Raw genomic sequence first — 19,632 nt, 5'->3', positions numbered from 1 at the left:
AGAGTGACTCTTTAAGCCCCGTTCAGAGCTTGGGAAATAGGCTTGTTAGCTTTCTTGCTATGATCAATATCACGCTCATGTATGTGCGGTAAATGTTAAACTAGCAGCTAATCCTAGCATAAAGACTAGAAACGATGTTAACCTGGCTGTCTGAAGGTGACAAAATCAACACCAGCACCTCTAAAGCTCTTTTACTAAAGGTGACATAATGCAAATGTAGTGTTTCATGGCTTTTCAACATAAATGTGTGTCCCTGGTGTGTGCAGAGGTCCCCAAACTGTCAGAGTTTTAATCAATCAATTGATTAATTTGTCTCATGAAATTATATAAAATACATTTCCAGTGACATGTAATCATGTCAGTCCCTTCAATCTGTGCATTAAAAAAAGACTAATAGTGAAGACTGGGCAGTCATAGGCAGGATTTTCATTCAGGAACCTTGTGGCCTGAAGGGAGAGGCTTTTCCTGAGCCTCTCAGTGCCGCCTTGTTGTAATCAGTACCTTCCTCCAGGCCTCAGCAGGGGGAAAATGCCGATATCCGGTTGTTTGGGATACATACTGATTCTCCTCATGTTTGCAGCATCTGCTGTAAACATCCTATAGGTTAGAGCAGCGCCAATAGTTTGCTCAGGTGAATGAAGTACTCTTTGTTCTCTGAGGGGAAAGCTGGAATGTCCTCATGCGTCTCAGGTTAAACAGTCTCTGCCTTGCCTTTCTCACCACTGCATCAGGATGCAGCACCCAGGTCAGACCCGTGGTAATGTGGACACCAAGGTACTTGGTACTATATACCTTCTCCACCGAAGACCTGTTAATATTAAGGGGGGGCATACTTACTTTCCTATTCATTCAAATAAACACAAGAAGTTTGTGCTCTACAGAAAGGATCAGCACTCAGTGAATAACCTCCTAAGCCCTATAAGCTATTATGGCAAGGCTTAACTATACAGACCAGTGAGCAGTGATAACTAACATGTCTTTGGGGTCATCAGGTGAGAACCTATTAGTCTATTATCGTCTCCTTAGCTTTGACATTCAGGAGTAGGTTGTTGTCTTGACACCACAGGTCCTCTACTTCCTTCAGTGGGCCTTTTCATTGTCATATTTCCTCCTGCTCCATCTATCTGAAAACGTGTAACTACAAGCGGTCATATTTGATGCTGGATTTGACATCATATGCCAGTTGCCAGGTGGAACAGTGTAGAACCATAGACTGTAAAACAAAGATGGATGACATGACAGCTCTCCAAAGTGAAGCAAAAACATCTTGATCGCCCCCTGGTGGCTGGCTGCAGTACATGTCATTAATCCCACCCCGTCAATGTTAGCAGACGGGACATTGGCCAAACTAAAAAATCTAAGAATACGTCAACCATTTTTTATACAAGGCTGTAAATGTGTATTTCTGATAATAAGTTGAGCATTTTACCATGGGGGTCTATGGGGGTTGACTGGACTCTGGAGCCCGCCTCAAGAGGCCGTTCAAAGAGCTGCAATTTTTGGCACTTCCACTTTGGCTTTGACAAACTTGTTATATCATAAATCAGCTTTAAATTTTTAAAGTTTTCTACTACAGTACAGAGGAGCTTCGGTTACTTCTCCAGCTGCCATGATGATAATGTAAACCAGGATATAAAAGTCATCCAAATATACTGCGGGTGAATGACAAAAAAAAAAGATCTTTTTTGTTGTTTGTTTTTGAAGTTTCTTGTCTGTGGGAACCTGTCTATCTACACTGAGATACATCCATCCAAGAAGATGGTAGGTATACTGTCATTTTATGATGTAGTTTTAGTGTTTAACTTTATTGATTCATGATGCTCAGTCTGCCCTTCTTTTTTTAATAACTCACCTAATCTTTTTGAATTTACCTTCCCCAGGTGACCGTGTCTTTGGCCATGTATGTGGTTACACTTTTGGGAATCTTCGTCTCTGTTGGCTACAGGATATCCACCTTGATCGAATATACTTTCTTTTACTACTACAATGGCTGGTATAATGATGAAAGTACAGGAAACGGAATGGTGAGTTACATCATAAACTGAATGTTTTCAGCTCTATGGACACATTTTCAATTTGTATGAATAACTTTCACTTTCTCTTGCTTCGGGGACAGCTTACTGGTATTGAGAGCATATTGCTCACTTCCTCTGTGTGTGTGTTGGCCCTTCTCATCTTCTTGAGTACCATCGCACGTTTAGCTCTGAAATCCACACACTCTCAGGTAAAACGTTTTACACCATCACTTCTTCTAAAACAGGCATTTCACACAGAGACTTAAGATTTGTAATTCAAATCTAAGCCTCTGGCGGGAGATGTTTTTGAACAGCAAAAAGTTACAGGGGCAGGCAAGAATGTATGAAGACTAAATGAAAACCACAAATAATGACATGAAAGGTAGGGTTTTAGGGACCTTTTCAAAGTTTATTTTCGGCTGAATCCAAATACACATTCTCTATTGCAATGTTTTTCTGTTGAAAGGTGCCGTCTGTAGGATTTAGAGGCATCTATTGGCAGAAATCAAATNACATGAAAGGTAGGGTTTTAGGGACCTTTTCAAAGTTTATTTTCGGCTGAATCCAAATACACATTCTCTATTGCAATGTTTTTCTGTTGAAAGGTGCCGTCTGTAGGATTTAGAGGCATCTATTGGCAGAAATCAAATATAATGTTCATAATTATGTTGTCATTAGTGTATATTCACCTGACAATAACATACAATACAATACAATACATCTTTATTGTCCACCATAGGTGGAAATGTGTCTTTTGCTCACCAAAAACACAAAAGACAACTTTGTATAAGCAGACAAATAGTTAGTAAAACAAACAAAACATATTCATTACAGAAATACTTCACACTTTAAATCAGCTCAGTGTCTGTCTGTGGTTTAAAGCTCATCAGTCACTTTGTTGAGTTAAGGATATTGATGGCACTCGGGATGAAGGGCCTCTTAAATACATCTTTGGTTGCCAGAGGGACTCTTTAGCCCGTCCCAGAGCTCAAGACTTCAAGCTGGCTAAAAAGAGGGTGAGAAGTATCTTCCAAGATACTCCCTGCTTTCTTCCTCGTCATTTCTGTAAAGAGCTGTCTGGCTTTTGTGGTCTGCCAACTATTTTACTTGCCAGTGTCACAATCCTACAAAGTTTATTCTCACTAATAACCACTGATGTTTCTGCAGCGAGGTTTTTGCATATTTCATCACATTTTGTCCTGCCATCCACATGCTTGGAAAGGTAAGGGGAGAGTGGAGGGGTATACAGTTGGTTGTAATTTGCAACTTCACCACTAGATGCCACTAAATCCTACACAGTGCTTATTTAATCTTTATTTGCCCAGAAAAGCCTTATTGGGGTTAGGGCAGCATTAATAATGAGTCAAACAACATAAGACAGATACCGCAAAATCAGAATTAAACAGAAACACAGTCGTAAAATAATGGTAATAAAATTTCTAATACAATATTATCAAAGATTTTTTCCTTAGAAACAACCTAAATGGGGCCACTGATAAATTATGTTGTTTAACAGCTGTCTGTCTGTCATCATGTTATTGCCTTCTTGCTGTCCTCTTCCCTAACCTGTCCCATCTCTGTATCTTCAACAGGTTATTTTCCAGCACATCCCGACACCCAGGAGTGACAAAACGTGAAACTAATCTCAACCTTTTGAAGTATTATTCTACATGAACTAACACTGTAATCATTATACTAACTGTACCACTGGACATTATAGCACATGTGAATATTACACCACCTACAGGCGGTAGCATTAATAGGACAGCCACAACCCTTTTTTTTTTTTTTGCACAGCTGCACTAAGTTTCATTTTGCACTATACATAACTGCAGCAATAAATGTATTACTGAAACACAACTGAGCCTTTTTTTTCCCCTGGAAATACTTCATTGTGAAAATAAGACTGTGTGACAGATTGACACCAAATTGACTTATGTCGATGATGACCCCATTATGCTTCACTGTCCAGGACTGCATTGAAGAAATATTCTCACCTGGAGGCAACCATCTCTGCCACATCTCACACAAGAGGAGATCCCTTTTGTTCCGAGTCTCAGTGAATTAAAAGACAACATTAAAACTCTTCTCAGAAAGAAAGAGAATCGGCGCATTTCTCAATATGTTTAACTATTTATTTATACAGTGGGATATTTAAATGTTTATGGAGTATCACATATCACTGTAATATCACATTTGATTTACTTCAATTGAGACTTTTGAGAAGTCACATTATATACATACAAAAGACAATAAAATAAGAAAAAAGTTAAAACATTGTGTAGGAGAGGTTGGAAGACAAAAAAAGCTTATAAAGAATACCTCCCCTATATAGCTAACAATGAACAAACTTCAAGGTGTCAAGGCTAAGTAGTAATATTAAACTGATAGAAATGAATGTTTACAAGGTGTGATGCATTACAATGAAGTAAAACAATTTCAGATATTTTTAAACTGCGAAAAATGTAGATGTTGATTGTAGAGATGTAGGTAAATTATTCCAAAGAGATGGTCCTCTGTATTTCAGTGTATATTGATTCAGGGAAGTCCGACATTATGGAAGATGGAAGTCCTTTGAGTGTCTTGTACAATAAGAATGAATGTCTGAAAAAAACAATAAAAAATTCTGAAAAGCGCTGGGCAATTGATGAGTTAGGTGCACATATTTGTACATGGACACACAAGTCTGGTATATGTTCACATTAAAAATTGATAGCAGTTTGTCTTTTCTGAAAAGAGGAGCAGATGAAACAGATTTTTCAGCGAAGCTCATCATTCTCAAAAATTTCTTTTGACTAAACAAAATCGTATTGAGAAAAGTGGGACATGTGGCACCCTGCAGTGTTACAGTACATAATATACAGATAAATTAAGCTGTAATTAAGTCAAAATACAAGAATGATTTATCAATGAATGAACTCTACTCAAAATGAAAATGAGGAACCAGAGTAATTCTAGTATTGTCTATGAATAATTTGGCTTCTTCTTTAGTATACTTTTTATTTTTGTTACAGAATATTAGAAAACTAGATTTAATTATTTTGAGAGTTCATCTGAAACCATTTAGAGATTGATGATAGCTCTTCATTTGCTTCTCGAATCAGTGGGCTAGAATTTTCATGTGAAGCAATAAGACACATGTCATCAGCAAATAAAAGAGGCAGTGCATTATTGCAGACTCTGGGTAAATCATTCATATACATCAAAAACAAGAGAGGTCCAAGGATGGAACCTTGAGGTGCCCCACAAAGAAGCGTAGCTCTATTTGAATTGTGTGTATTTAGAGATACATATTGTTCCCTGTCCTTTAAATGATCAATCAACCATTTAGGAGCAACATCATGAAAACCATATTTTTGTAGTTTAGCAATAAGGATATTGTGATCAATGGTGTCAAAGTCTTTTGACTTTTTGAACAGACTGCAAAAGGGCCATTTCTGTTGACTTTTGTTTTTCCTCTCATCTCAATGTTTTTTAAATTCTTGAATATACTAGTTTCTCTAAAACTTAAGAAAAAGTGGGTAAGCCAGATATGGGACGATAATTTGTAAATATGCTACAATCACCTGATTTAAATAGTGGAATGACTTTAGCTGATTTAAGGTCACTTGGTTCAACACCTGTTTTTAGAGATAAACTTAAAACATGGGTGAAGGACTCAACAATAGACAAAAGTACTGTCTTTATAAGACTAGAACTTATTTCATCATGTCCTGCAGCAGAATTTTTCAAATCTAATATAATGTCATGTACTTCTTTAGAGGTGGGGGGTCAAACATACTGATTTACATCTAAGGATTGATATATTGTATTTATAGGTTTGTTCTTGTGCATTTTCCATTTTGCTGTGACAGCTCACTCCAGCACTTTCTGCTCTGCTCTGCTCTGCTCTGCTGACTCTCAACTTGGTCCCTGGACTGATTCAGCTCCTCCCTTTCTCTCAAGGCATCAATACCATGGTCTGTGCAACTTTAATATTGTTGCTCTCATAAGATATTTATGTTGTCATTGTAGCACTTGATGATAAACAGTGTGTTTGTTCTGTTATTCTTATCTTTGGCGTAATGTAGAGTTGTCACACGTTCCCACAGTGCTACACTAATCTCACAGGTCTGTGCCTTCTTGTTATACTCAGATCCTGAGAGTTCTAGCTAATATTGCCCACAAGAAAAAGGAGTTCTGTGTCCAGCTGGCCCATCATGGATTACTGTCTGCACTCTGTGCCACACTTAAAATGGCTGACCAAGAGATGGTCACCCTGAGTATGGATGTCCTGTTCATGCTCCTAGGTAGTGGTCCACAGGTAAATAAGTGAAGCCTTTAAAACGGCGATGCTGCTCAATGGGAACTATCAAACCAGCCTATGATGAGCTTTTACCAAGCTACTCTAACAGTTTCTATTCTTTCCCTTTAGGTTGCAGAGGAGTTTGTGAGGCAAAGTGGACTCTCGCTGTTAGAAGCCATTCAGTACAACAGTGAAGGAGAGATTAGACGGAGAGCAACACATCTACTGGAGCACCACCTGCTGTCCTACTCATCCTATTGCTCGGTAAAGACTTTCATGCTGACTTGCAAACAAAGTTTCCAGCTCCTCCCTATAACGGAAAAAAAATGCAGAAGTCTCAAATTTCCCCACTTCCCTTTTATACCCTCAACACTCCCTTCCCATTGTCAGTCACACTGCCTCTCTGCATGTTTGTAAAAAACACTGCATTCTTTGAGGCAGCTTTATAATCTTGCATGCAGCAGCTATCTGAACTAATTATCTTACTCTCCTACTCTTTAAATCTGCATAGTGGACTCAAAATACAGTCTGTGTAGCACAGTGGAAAGTATACATCTGGTTCTGTTAACTCTTCTTCTCTAGCGTGTGGATTTACTGGCAATGGAGGGAACTGAGTCAACAACTAGAGAGAGAACAACAACAGGAAATGATGGGAATCAGGCGGCAGTCAACATGGAGCTGATGTCTGGCAAGCCTTTGCATCGCTTTGTACGAAATGAGCCCAGAAGTCTTGGGGTAACACATCTGACAATCCAGAGCCACAGAAATGACAGTCACATGATATATGATGTACACAAGAGCAGCTCCAAACTGTCTGCTGTAGGTGTTTTAATCCATCCTTCCTCTTCTCCTTCCCAGATTGTCATGTTGGTCTTTGGCTGTGCAGAGCTCCTGATGGGATTTCCCCTGGCCAAACAAGGTGTGCGCACATCTTGGACAATCTACATTCCCCTCTGGCAGGGAGCTCTGGTGCGTAACATTTGAACACATGCACTTGTTTTCACAGTGACAGTGTTGTAGTCAGTGTGGTTACATGGACATGAATAATATTCTGGTTATAATCATATTTGGGATATGGTGTTTACATGAGCACAGACAAACTGGGTTATTCCATAGATCCAGGTTTCTTTCAGAGAAGTATAATGGTTTTCTTATATACGGAATATGGTGTTTCCATGCTTAAACACATAAATGTGATACGCCAAAAAACAGATTATAAATGGGTTATTCATGTCCATATAAACACACTCACTATCAGAGTGACTCTTTAAGCCCCGTTCAGAGCTTGGGAAATAGGCTTGTTAGCTTTCTTGCTATGATCAATATCACGCTCATGTATGTGCGGTAAATGTTAAACTAGCAGCTAATCCTAGCATAAAGACTAGAAACGATGTTAACCTGGCTGTCTGAAGGTGACAAAATCAACACCAGCACCTCTAAAGCTCTTTTACTAAAGGTGACATAATGCAAATGTAGTGTTTCATGGCTTTTCAACATAAATGTGTGTCCCTGGTGTGTGCAGAGGTCCCCAAACTGTCAGAGTTTTAATCAATCAATTGATTAATTTGTCTCATGAAATTATATAAAATACATTTCCAGTGACATGTAATCATGTCAGTCCCTTCAATCTGTGCATTAAAAAAAGACTAATAGTGAAGACTGGGCAGTCATAGGCAGGATTTTCATTCAGGAACCTTGTGGCCTGAAGGGAGAGGCTTTTCCTGAGCCTCTCAGTGCCGCCTTGTTGTAATCAGTACCTTCCTCCAGGCCTCAGCAGGGGGAAAATGCCGATATCCGGTTGTTTGGGATACATACTGATTCTCCTCATGTTTGCAGCATCTGCTGTAAACATCCTATAGGTTAGAGCAGCGCCAATAGTTTGCTCAGGTGAATGAAGTACTCTTTGTTCTCTGAGGGGAAAGCTGGAATGTCCTCATGCGTCTCAGGTTAAACAGTCTCTGCCTTGCCTTTCTCACCACTGCATCAGGATGCAGCACCCAGGTCAGACCCGTGGTAATGTGGACACCAAGGTACTTGGTACTATATACCTTCTCCACCGAAGACCTGTTAATATTAAGGGGGGGCATACTTACTTTCCTATTCATTCAAATAAACACAAGAAGTTTGTGCTCTACAGAAAGGATCAGCACTCAGTGAATAACCTCCTAAGCCCTATAAGCTATTATGGCAAGGCTTAACTATACAGACCAGTGAGCAGTGATAACTAACATGTCTTTGGGGTCATCAGGTGAGAACCTATTAGTCTATTATCGTCTCCTTAGCTTTGACATTCAGGAGTAGGTTGTTGTCTTGACACCACAGGTCCTCTACTTCCTTCAGTGGGCCTTTTCATTGTCATATTTCCTCCTGCTCCATCTATCTGAAAACGTGTAACTACAAGCGGTCATATTTGATGCTGGATTTGACATCATATGCCAGTTGCCAGGTGGAACAGTGTAGAACCATAGACTGTAAAACAAAGATGGATGACATGACAGCTCTCCAAAGTGAAGCAAAAACATCTTGATCGCCCCCTGGTGGCTGGCTGCAGTACATGTCATTAATCCCACCCCGTCAATGTTAGCAGACGGGACATTGGCCAAACTAAAAAATCTAAGAATACGTCAACCATTTTTTATACAAGGCTGTAAATGTGTATTTCTGATAATAAGTTGAGCATTTTACCATGGGGGTCTATGGGGGTTGACTGGACTCTGGAGCCCGCCTCAAGAGGCCGTTCAAAGAGCTGCAATTTTTGGCACTTCCACTTTGGCTTTGACAAACTTGTTATATCATAAATCAGCTTTAAATTTTTAAAGTTTTCTACTACAGTACAGAGGAGCTTCGGTTACTTCTCCAGCTGCCATGATGATAATGTAAACCAGGATATAAAAGTCATCCAAATATACTGCGGGTGAATGACAAAAAAAAAAGATCTTTTTTGTTGTTTGTTTTTGAAGTTTCTTGTCTGTGGGAACCTGTCTATCTACACTGAGATACATCCATCCAAGAAGATGGTAGGTATACTGTCATTTTATGATGTAGTTTTAGTGTTTAACTTTATTGATTCATGATGCTCAGTCTGCCCTTCTTTTTTTAATAACTCACCTAATCTTTTTGAATTTACCTTCCCCAGGTGACCGTGTCTTTGGCCATGTATGTGGTTACACTTTTGGGAATCTTCGTCTCTGTTGGCTACAGGATATCCACCTTGATCGAATATACTTTCTTTTACTACTACAATGGCTGGTATAATGATGAAAGTACAGGAAACGGAATGGTGAGTTACATCATAAACTGAATGTTTTCAGCTCTATGGACACATTTTCAATTTGTATGAATAACTTTCACTTTCTCTTGCTTCGGGGACAGCTTACTGGTATTGAGAGCATATTGCTCACTTCCTCTGTGTGTGTGTTGGCCCTTCTCATCTTCTTGAGTACCATCGCACGTTTAGCTCTGAAATCCACACACTCTCAGGTAAAACGTTTTACACCATCACTTCTTCTAAAACAGGCATTTCACACAGAGACTTAAGATTTGTAATTCAAATCTAAGCCTCTGGCGGGAGATGTTTTTGAACAGCAAAAAGTTACAGGGGCAGGCAAGAATGTATGAAGACTAAATGAAAACCACAAATAATGACATGAAAGGTAGGGTTTTAGGGACCTTTTCAAAGTTTATTTTCGGCTGAATCCAAATACACATTCTCTATTGCAATGTTTTTCTGTTGAAAGGTGCCGTCTGTAGGATTTAGAGGCATCTATTGGCAGAAATCAAATATAATGTTCATAATTATGTTGTCATTAGTGTATATTCACCTGACAATAAGAATCATGTTTTTGTTAGCTCAAAATGATGAGCCCTTCATTATCTAAATAGAGAGCGGGTCTTGTTCATGGATGTATAGGGAGAACTGGATACAGCATTGGAGGTGGGGCCCCATTCAGTCCTATGAAAGTTGCTCAGTGGTACATGAAGCTGAAAAGTCCAACTTCCTGGGTATAAAATTACCTGGCTTTTCCACATCCTTGGGCCCATAGAGCAAGGGCACAAGAGACTTTCACTGGCTGAGTGGCTAAGTTCCACTTTAGCCCTCCACTAACTTGAACGGTGATAGACTTCTAGACTTTAGTTATGTCATCTGGTCAAATGAATCGAATCTCAATTGGGGATTGTGACGCTCAAAAAATGGATCCACTGATTTACAGAGGTCTACTTCACAATTCATGTCTATGTCTGGAAAAAGAAAAGTCCTTCCGAGCCCAATGGCATCATGTGAAGGACTTGAGGTTGTAATTCTATGGTTTCGCCATTGTGTGAAATTATCTACAGTGGCCAAGAACGGACAAACCAAACACCGTCTTTAAAGAGGGCCTTTCACATTTTTACATTACCTGAAGGCCACCACAGATTCTCATTCATGCTTGGAAAGGTAAGGGGAGAGTGGAGGGGTATACAGTTGGTTGCAATTTGCAACTTCACCACTAGATGCCACTAAATCCTACACAGTGCTTATTTAATCTTTATTTGCCCAGAAAAGCCTTATTGGGGTTAGGGCAGCATTAATAATGAGTCAAACAACATAAGACAGATACTGCAAAATCAGAATTAAACAGAAACACAGTTGTAAAATAATGGTAATAAAATTTCTAATACAATATTATCAAAGATTTTGTCGCTATTAACAACCTAAATGGGGCCACTGATAAATTATGTTGTGTAATAGCTGTCTGTCTGTAATGTTATTGCCTTCTTGCTGTCCTCTTCCCTAACCTGTCCCATCTCTGTATTCAACAGGTTATTTTCCAGCACATCCCGACACCCAGGAGTGACAAAACATCAAACTAATCCCAACCTTTAGAGGTATCATTCTACATGAACTAACACTGTTTTCCTGCAGCACACCTGTCCTGTGAAAGAAACAGGTCATCATTGTGCCCAGTATATCACATGTGAATATTACACCACCTACAGGCAGTAGCCTCAATAGGACAGCCACAGCTCTTTTTTTTTTCTTTCTTTTTTTGCACAACTGCACTAAGCTTCTCTCGACAGTATATATAACTGCAGCAAGAAATGCATTACTGAACCACATTTATTTTCTTTTTGTAAAGTTTGCTTCAGAATCAAAGTGATTCCTGTCGTCTCATGTGAGAAAAACATAGTAACCACGAGTCTCTCAAGACTTATGTGTACTTATTGTACAGGTCATGCAGTCGTAAACACTTAGCTATGGTACTTTGAGGTTAACAGGTCTTACACGCCGATACTGATATCTGTCAATAAAATCTACTGCATTCACTAAAACTTAATACTGTACAAACCATAACAATGTAAGTTAACACTGGTAATATTGATTATATACTGTACGTACTATTAGCCTTTAACCCTTATGCCATGATCATGTTTCTGCTTTGTGATTACAGTATGTGCAGGGTATGGCCATTATATGTATGGCCACATACAGCTGTGAATAATCAATGTGAATCACTGTAATGTTCAGCATGTCCGTCGACATTACTGTGATAAGAAGAGCCTAAGAAAAAAACAGATTTAGCTTTAGCTTATAGTAATATGTGGTGCAATGAATGTAATGTATATTGTCTTTGTTAAATTAACAATAAAATGATCAAATAAAATGATGCCCAGATTGATGATCATATTACACACACACACACACACACACACATCTATATGCATAGACTGCACTAACACACACTGTCTGCACAAGTAGAACCACCCAGACATGGTGCACTATAGACTAACTGGCACTGTTGAATAAAAGTAGCCGACAGTCTGTAGTAAAGTTTGTACCTGCAAGAGTACTTTGAACACTGTATTAGAGAGCCAGCAAATAATTAATCAGGATGTTTGTTTTAGGTTTGTCAGAGTTCAAGATACCAAGTTAAAGGAGTAATGTGTAGGATTTAGGGGGATGTATTGGCAGAAATGGTAATTAACTATGTTTTCATTTGTGTAAGATCACCTGAAACTAAAGGCGCTTTCACATCTGCCCTGTTTGGTTCGGTTCAATTGAACTCAAGTTCGTTTGCCTCCTAAGTGCAGTTCGTTTGGGCAGGTGTGAACACACCACTGCACTCGGGTGCCCACCAAAACATCCAGACTGAGTCAAAACATTGTTTTCTAGTTGGAGCCACGCCTCGTTTTCAAACTGTATGGTTTGACTAAAATGAACAATGACAGCAATATAGTCCACGATGACCAGCGCTAAAATCAACCTGCGTAGTTGTCCCTCCACTGTGACATTAGAAAGTGTCACATTTATCTTGCAAGTGTACTCTTCTTCAATGTTTTGTTTACTTCCTGGATTTTTCCCGCATGGAAATTCTGACCAATCAAGAGAAGCTTTCTCGCACAAGGTATTTGATCTGGTCCGCTTGTAAATGCTGCCATGAGAACTTGAACCATCTAGGCAATTATGCAAATTTTTGACAAAATAAGTCCCTGATTCAGATCAAAGCAAATGAACACCTGAGACCTGTTATTCTGTTAGACATAGACATTTTAGGTAAATATAAATTAATACTTGGACTTACAGATAAACATTTTGTTACCAAACTGATCAGCACCAGAAAATTTGTTGGTGTGATAAGAGACCTAAAAATGTTGAACTGCTACTTGTGTTCGAGTCCTGTGTTGAATTTGGTGGTGGTGGAGCAACACCTTTAGTTAGATCACTGCTTTCAAAAGATTTCAGTATTTCTTCATGACTGTTGTGTAAGCACCACCCTAGTTCTGTTTTTTCACAGACAACTCCTCCAAGTTTCATTAAGATACATGAGTTTGCTTCTCAGCACTGATTCAAATGCGATTTCAGTTCTGTTGATTTTCACTTGTGTGTATACTGTATTTATTGTTATAAGGTCGAAGCAAACTTGCATGAGCTGCACAGCCATGCACAACATTCATGTCACCATGATGATATAACTGAGTGATGTATTACTTCTTAACCATTAAACTGTCTACTGTATGTGCGAGACATGTAGATATGTTGGGATCCAGTAACTTCCCACCCTCAATTCACCAAGTTTAAGAAAAATCTCTACGACACCTCAACTGCATTAAAGTCTATATTTTATAGGAACAATGATTTAAATGCAACTTTCTCAAAGACCACAAACCACAAAAAAACTGCAATGGAACCAGCAACATTTAGTTAGATTAATTTATTTCCAGTCATTTCACTGAGTATACAAACAGTAGTTCAACATTACAGTGGAAGTCCTCCCCTGATGTTGGCAGTCTAGGGAAGAGGGAAATCCAGCAGAGGCACTTCTTGTCATATTTGGTCCATGTGCATTTTTTTTTAATGTTCACAGTATTTAATAGACGTAGCTGGCGGTGTACAGAGACTGCATGGAGGCCTGGTCAGCTGAGCCGGAGGGCTTGTACTCTCCCTTGGCAGCCAGGCCGTTGATCTGGAGAGAGCAACAGAGGGGGAGAGTTAGGGCAAAGTCAAACCTGAGTGTTAATGATCAGCCTACATTAGCTGGGCTACATTAGTGCAAGACTGCGTGTCCAGAAAGCTTTTAAGAATCAATCATTTACCAGTCGGTATAAAGTTGGGTAATACAAGGGTAGAGTGATTTAACAGCCAGTTTTGTGCACAGTCCACAACTACGTATTGATAAGTGGGAATCATTTATTAGTGTCTGTTCAGTATTAGGTGATAGCTCTTCATGCCCTTTGAGACTAACCTTAGCCCTGGTGCAGAAAGCTTCCTGTGCAGCCGCCTTGTTGGCAGCTTTGCCCTGCCAGGCTGCAAGAGCAGAGGCCTGGAGTGCACGGCCGTATGAGAAGGTCAGCTTCCAGGGGCGGTGGAGGGGCACCTGGTTGATGGCGTTCAGGTTGCGGGAGGCCTCCTCCTCACTCTGACCTCCAGACAGGAAGCAGATGCCTGGAAAGACACAGAAAGCAGCATGCCACTGAGAAACTCTTCATTCCTCTTAAATTGGTTCGCTAAGGGAAAAGCTGGCCTTTTGACACTTACCAGGCACAGAGGCGGGGACAGTGCGCCTCAGAGCGGTCACTGTGGCCATGGCAACCTCCTGAGGGGTGAACTTCTTAGTGCAGGAGTGTCCGGCAGTGACCATGTTGGGCTTCAGCAGAGTGCCCTCCAGGTACACGTGGTGATCAGACAGAGCCTTGTACACAGCAGCCAGAACCTGAACATGAAGAAGCAGATTTATTACTACACATGCTTTTAAATATGTTTTCCATCTTTACTGCTGGTGGTTTCGCCGACTAAGCGGAAGACAGTGCACCAACCTTTTCTGTGACGTACTGGCAGCGCTGCAGGTCGTGCTCTCCGTCAGGCAGGATCTCTGGCTCCACAATAGGCACCAGGCCATTCTGGTGGAGAACAAAAATGTCAGTTTAAAATGGATTACTTGCAGCCAATATTTTTAAATCCCAGTAAATTAATTTCTGTGCAGACTATGGCCGCACACACCTGTTGGCAGATACTGGCATATCTGGCGAGGACATTGGCGTTCTCTGCGATGGCGAGAGCTGACGGGCAGCCGTCTGAGATCTTGAGCACACACCTCCACTTGGCAAAGTCACAACCGTCCTTCTTGTACTGGGCACAGCGCTCCGACAGCCCATCAAGACCTGTAGAAAAATCAGCAACAGGGTGTAGGTAAGCTGCGGGGAGGGTTCTGTTCAGTCTGGATAACGCTGCTAATAAAAATAAAATCCATTTTCACCTTGTGTGGTGGTCTCTCCGTCTGTTCCATTCAGACCAGCTGTGCCTTTGTCCACCTGAACAAGAAATCAAAACACATCTATTAGCTTCGGATCAACATGTGGACAACCTGAGGATGAGTGCATTCGACTAGACTCATCCTCCACTCACCTTGATGCCGACAACAATGCCCTTATCCTTGATGACTTGGGGGAAGAGCTTGCCGCTGTTTGCTTTCTGGTACAGTGTCTCGTGGAAGAAGATGACCCCACCTATGCAGTTGGACATGGAGGCATCACAGGAGAAGAGGAGGTCACGGAAGCAGCGACGGTTCTCCTCGTTGTTCTCCACGTTGATTTTCTGGAGACGTTTTCCCATTGTTCCTTAAAAGAGGAAGAGGGAAATAATTTCAGTCGCACACTCTGCAGTCACCTCTCGTCGCAGAACAACAACTAGACACTTGAGGCTCACCTGTCGACTCATCTGCAGCCAGGATTCCCTTTCCTGGAGCTACGATCTTCTGAGCAATGTCAGAGAGCTCCTTCTTCTGCTCCGGAGACAGGGATGGAAACTGATGAGTCATCCTAGAAGGAGAAAAACAAGTTATTTCACAAAAACTCCTCAAGAAGTATGAGGAAGATGTAATCTTTTTTTCCAATCTAACACAATGAACCTCTGACGTCCTGTCTCTCTTGCACCACCTCTGTAAATATTTGGCTTGCATGGTTGAACTTTGGCCTTCAAGCAGATAAGTTCTGACTTTAGATGCGTAGACACAAGTTCATAGTTCACCTTAACTTGTTGCCTAATGTTTACTGCAAAAGCCCCCCCAACTTAACATCATAATATGCAGGCTGGCTTGGAATTAAAATTACGTGCACAATTTGCAGCAATGCAATATGTGAGCACAAAAGGCACACTGAACACGGATGTGTTTACCTGCAAGTGTTTGCACAAAGCCCGAGGCATACTGGCAACCCTCAGGCTGACAGCATATAGGCTGCAACACTTGCAAAGTAAAATTACAACAAATCTACTCTTCAAATAGAAAACAAACTGTAACTTAAGCATTACTAATTGGCAGCCTGTTTTTCCAGCCCACTTCAGACTGTTAAAACGTGCCTCTTGAATGCATGTATGCAACTTAACATCCATTACTGCACAATTAGAAACACGAGGAAACCCGAAGATGCAGACTAATCTTGCAGAAACCATGCAACCGGTTCAAGACAAACACGAAAGACAAGTGGAAAACAGTGACAGAAAGAGAACGCAAAAGCTAGAAACTAGAAAACAAGTCTTACTTTGACAGAGTTTTATCAAACAGCGACGGCAACACAAATGGCACACAGCCTGGACAGCCTTCCGGCACCGATGGGACTGATTGAAGGGGTCGAAGCTGAGGCTCTAAGCTGTATTTATTGCCTGCTTGGCGCTGTGGAGGAGGTGCTCGTGATGTGGCAGGGCGTGTGAAACCCCTGTAACGCAATTGGCCGTGTCGCACAGACAGGGGCGGTGTTTGCATGATAAGGCATCAATGCTCATTTGTGGACTTTAAACTGATGTTAGAATCTGAGGTGAAAACAAGAAGGGAACACTGTGTGACGACTGAAACAAGCCATAACGTCGAAGTCTGCATGCAACACACAGTCCTGAAACCGCCTCAATTTTTTCTGCTCGGTGCACGCACTGGGAAAATGATGAAATGTAATGGAGGAGGCTGCTACAAGTTGCAATTCAGGTTTCTTTGTTTCTTTTGTCCTGGTGAACAACATGATTCTGTCTGTCTGTGTCACACAGGAGTGTTCAGAGGACAGGTACAGTTTGATTTCCAATCCCAGAGTGGTGGGCAGAATTAAATTAGATGCATCACAGATCACAAAATGTATTCACAAAGACAGATAAAGAAAAGGCCCATGTACAACTCATAAGAAACAATGGAGATGTGAAATGGAACACCCTGATAAGCTACGGAAAGCTTGAGAGCAGGGGCCCAGACATGAAGCAAATGTGCATATAATATACAGTAACATTTATAACCTGCAGAACTCCTAAGGCTGTAATGTTGAAGATACAATTCGAAAAGAACATTTGTTTTACAATCAGATACAGATCATGGCCCTAACTTATGTAACACTTTTTCCTTGTTTATTGAAAAGGCATCTTCCAAAGTCCTGCAGAGCATATACTGTACGTATCATGACATATACTTTCAACTGTGGGAATTTTTCTTTTTATATTATTTAGGTATACCCTTTCCTCTCCCTGCACATGGATTGTCATTATTTGTATGTCACTTTTTAGATTTTAATCCAAGTGAATTGACATCTACACCAGGTTAAACTTCTAGTAGTTTTTTATTTTAGGATGTGCGATTATAATACATTCACTTTTAGATTTAGAGTGTAATCACACTATTGTAGGACCAAGTTTTGGCCTACTTATGCTCGTACAGTTGCAACAGAAAAACTTGCTTTTTCATGCTGCCTTGTGCTTGTTTATCTTCCTCATGCGTCACATTACTCGTCAAACGGGTCATGCATCAACTGTTTCCCTATCGATTGCTGAGAATGGCCCAAAAAGACTCACAGGGGTGTTTGTAATGCCATCACCAATCCATGAGTGACCTCAGCAGATAGGGGTGTTTGCACTGACAGTCTGGCATAGATCTGTAACTCACATTTGATGACTTTTGCACAACTCGGACTCTGCACCCACTGTGCAATGTACTCTTTAATAGTGCTGATCAGAGGTCAGCCTCTGCCACATACGTGATCTGCTACATAAGGACTGACTGACTGAGAGAAAGAGAGTCAGGAAAGTGCTAAATGTCATCCTGACAAGTTTGCTTAAACCCACAAATATGTGAACTACATTAAAAATACAGCGCTGGAGGAATGCTGGTTGTTGTTGTAGTTGCACAATAATTGCATCAAGCATTGCAGCTCTTGTGGAGTTATGGGTCTGTGGGAGCAGCAATCCAACCCTGCAGGAACACAAAGTATCTCTTCTGTAAACATTTGGACGTGTCTGAGTTGTCTCAGTAGTCTAAAGGGAAATTATCCAAGTGCGCGCATTACAAATGGCTGTCTTGATTTAGCTGCAGGCTTTTCAGGGTTGTTACACAATGTTTGGGATCCTGTGAATTTAAATCATAAAACTGCACTCTATACTTAGGATAGGAATAGATTACTAACAGGGCAAGAGGGGGAAAATGCCCAGAACCCCCTGGTGCACGGTATTTCAAGTACTTATTTGTGATTTGTTTGTGAATTTGCACCAATATCAACTGGGTACTGCATTATTATGTCATCTTTGGGCCCTAGAAAGACCCTGTGTCCAAATCTAGTTCCAGAACCTTAATTATTGCAGCCTATTTTATATTGTGCTCCCACGGTGCATTTTGCTTTTCATCAAATCACCACAATATAACTCAGCAGTAAATCTGGGCCATGGTAATGGGTCTATTCTAGTTGAGAAGTATTAGTAGATGCTAAATATAATGAATCTGCCATCTATAATGGGCAATAGACCGTTTCAAACTTGACAACATAGACTGATTTATGAATCCAAGTGTATTTCCTGTTGGGATGTTTGTTAATGCAGTAGCTAACAAAGAAATTACAAAAGATACGTATTGCTTCCTTGGAAGTAAACATGGACCCAAGCTGTTACTCAAGCAACAGAACAGCAATGAACTGGTCTAGATGCAGAGTTAAAGAGTTAAAGAAAGCAGTGGAGCATGTACTGATTTAATGCGTGAAGAGGACAGGGCAGACTGTATCTGCTTAGGAGACTCAGGTCCTTTGGAGTACAGGGCGCACCCCTGGGGACCTTCTGTGGTGGCATCACACATCCTCTATGGAGTGGTTTGTTGGGGCAGCAGCATCTCGACAGCTGACAGGAAGAGACTCAACAGACTGATAAAGAAGGCCAGCTCTGTCCTGGGATGCTCCCTCGACCCTGTGAAAGGGGAATGATACCCGAGCTATTATCCCATACGGACAACATGTCCCACCCCATGTAGGACACACTGTCAGCACTGGGCAGCTCCCTCAGTGAAAGGCTGCTTCACCCGTGGTGTTCGGAGGAGAGGGACTGCAGGTCCTTCCTTCCTGCTGCTGTCAGACTATGCAACCAACACTGCCCCCAGTAGACCACACATACAGAAACCATGGACAGTCAATCATCACTCATGTGCAATATCTGTATCTGTATATGCAAACTGCGAAATATCTACACTTATATGTGCAATAATGTAAATTCTGCCACTCTGCCTATCTATTTATTACGATCAGTCACTCAGGTGCAAATTAGCATTAGTATTACTTCTTTTGATGCTTCATCTGTATATCGCTTTGTGTTTTTAAACTGTATGCTCGTTTTTGTACAGTTTACTCATTTTTACATGCTTAGATATATGCTGCTGTGTACTTCATTTTTTTCTACTGATGCTTCCTGTTTGTATGAGGTGTGTGTGAGTATGAGGAAGAGAGAAGGGCTATGATTGCAGGTTTACAGAGGTCAGGATGACTGGAGGCCAGCATTAAAGAAGTGCTTGTGGGGACACAATGAAGGGAGGAAATGGATATTAATATTTTTGAGAGCAATGGGACTAACCA

At 40.8% G+C, this 19,632-nt stretch overlaps 2 protein-coding genes across 2 annotated transcripts; one reads left to right on the top strand and one right to left on the bottom strand.

The window, feature by feature from the left end:
* Positions 1–5,916: 5,916 nt before the first annotated feature.
* LOC126388858 (uncharacterized) lies at positions 5,917–11,942 on the top strand. The gene is made up of 9 exons (XM_050042186.1): positions 5,917–5,974; positions 6,151–6,318; positions 6,430–6,564; positions 6,883–7,035; positions 7,159–7,269; positions 9,261–9,317; positions 9,437–9,580; positions 9,673–9,780; positions 11,101–11,942. Exons 1-9 carry the CDS (start codon positions 5,972–5,974, stop codon positions 11,149–11,151), a joined length of 930 nt encoding a protein of 309 aa, XP_049898143.1. The 5' UTR covers positions 5,917–5,971; the 3' UTR covers positions 11,152–11,942.
* A 1,533-nt stretch (positions 11,943–13,475) lies between these two features.
* aldob (aldolase b, fructose-bisphosphate) lies at positions 13,476–16,470 on the bottom strand. Its single transcript, XM_050042040.1, has 9 exons — positions 16,315–16,470; positions 15,482–15,594; positions 15,182–15,393; positions 15,033–15,087; positions 14,777–14,937; positions 14,593–14,676; positions 14,315–14,489; positions 14,022–14,221; positions 13,476–13,742 (listed from the first exon to the last, which is right to left on the bottom strand). The coding sequence occupies exons 2-9, from the start codon at positions 15,591–15,593 to the stop codon at positions 13,647–13,649; spliced, it is 1,095 nt and encodes a 364-aa protein (XP_049897997.1). The 5' UTR covers position 15,594; positions 16,315–16,470; the 3' UTR covers positions 13,476–13,646.
* Positions 16,471–19,632: the final 3,162 nt, after the last annotated feature.

Source organism: Epinephelus moara, chromosome 4 (genome assembly GCF_006386435.1).
Source record: "Epinephelus moara isolate mb chromosome 4, YSFRI_EMoa_1.0, whole genome shotgun sequence".
Classification (NCBI taxonomy): domain Eukaryota; kingdom Metazoa; phylum Chordata; class Actinopteri; order Perciformes; family Serranidae; genus Epinephelus; species Epinephelus moara.
Note: the sequence above shows the minus strand (reverse complement) of the source record. Positions and strands in the feature narration are given on the sequence as shown.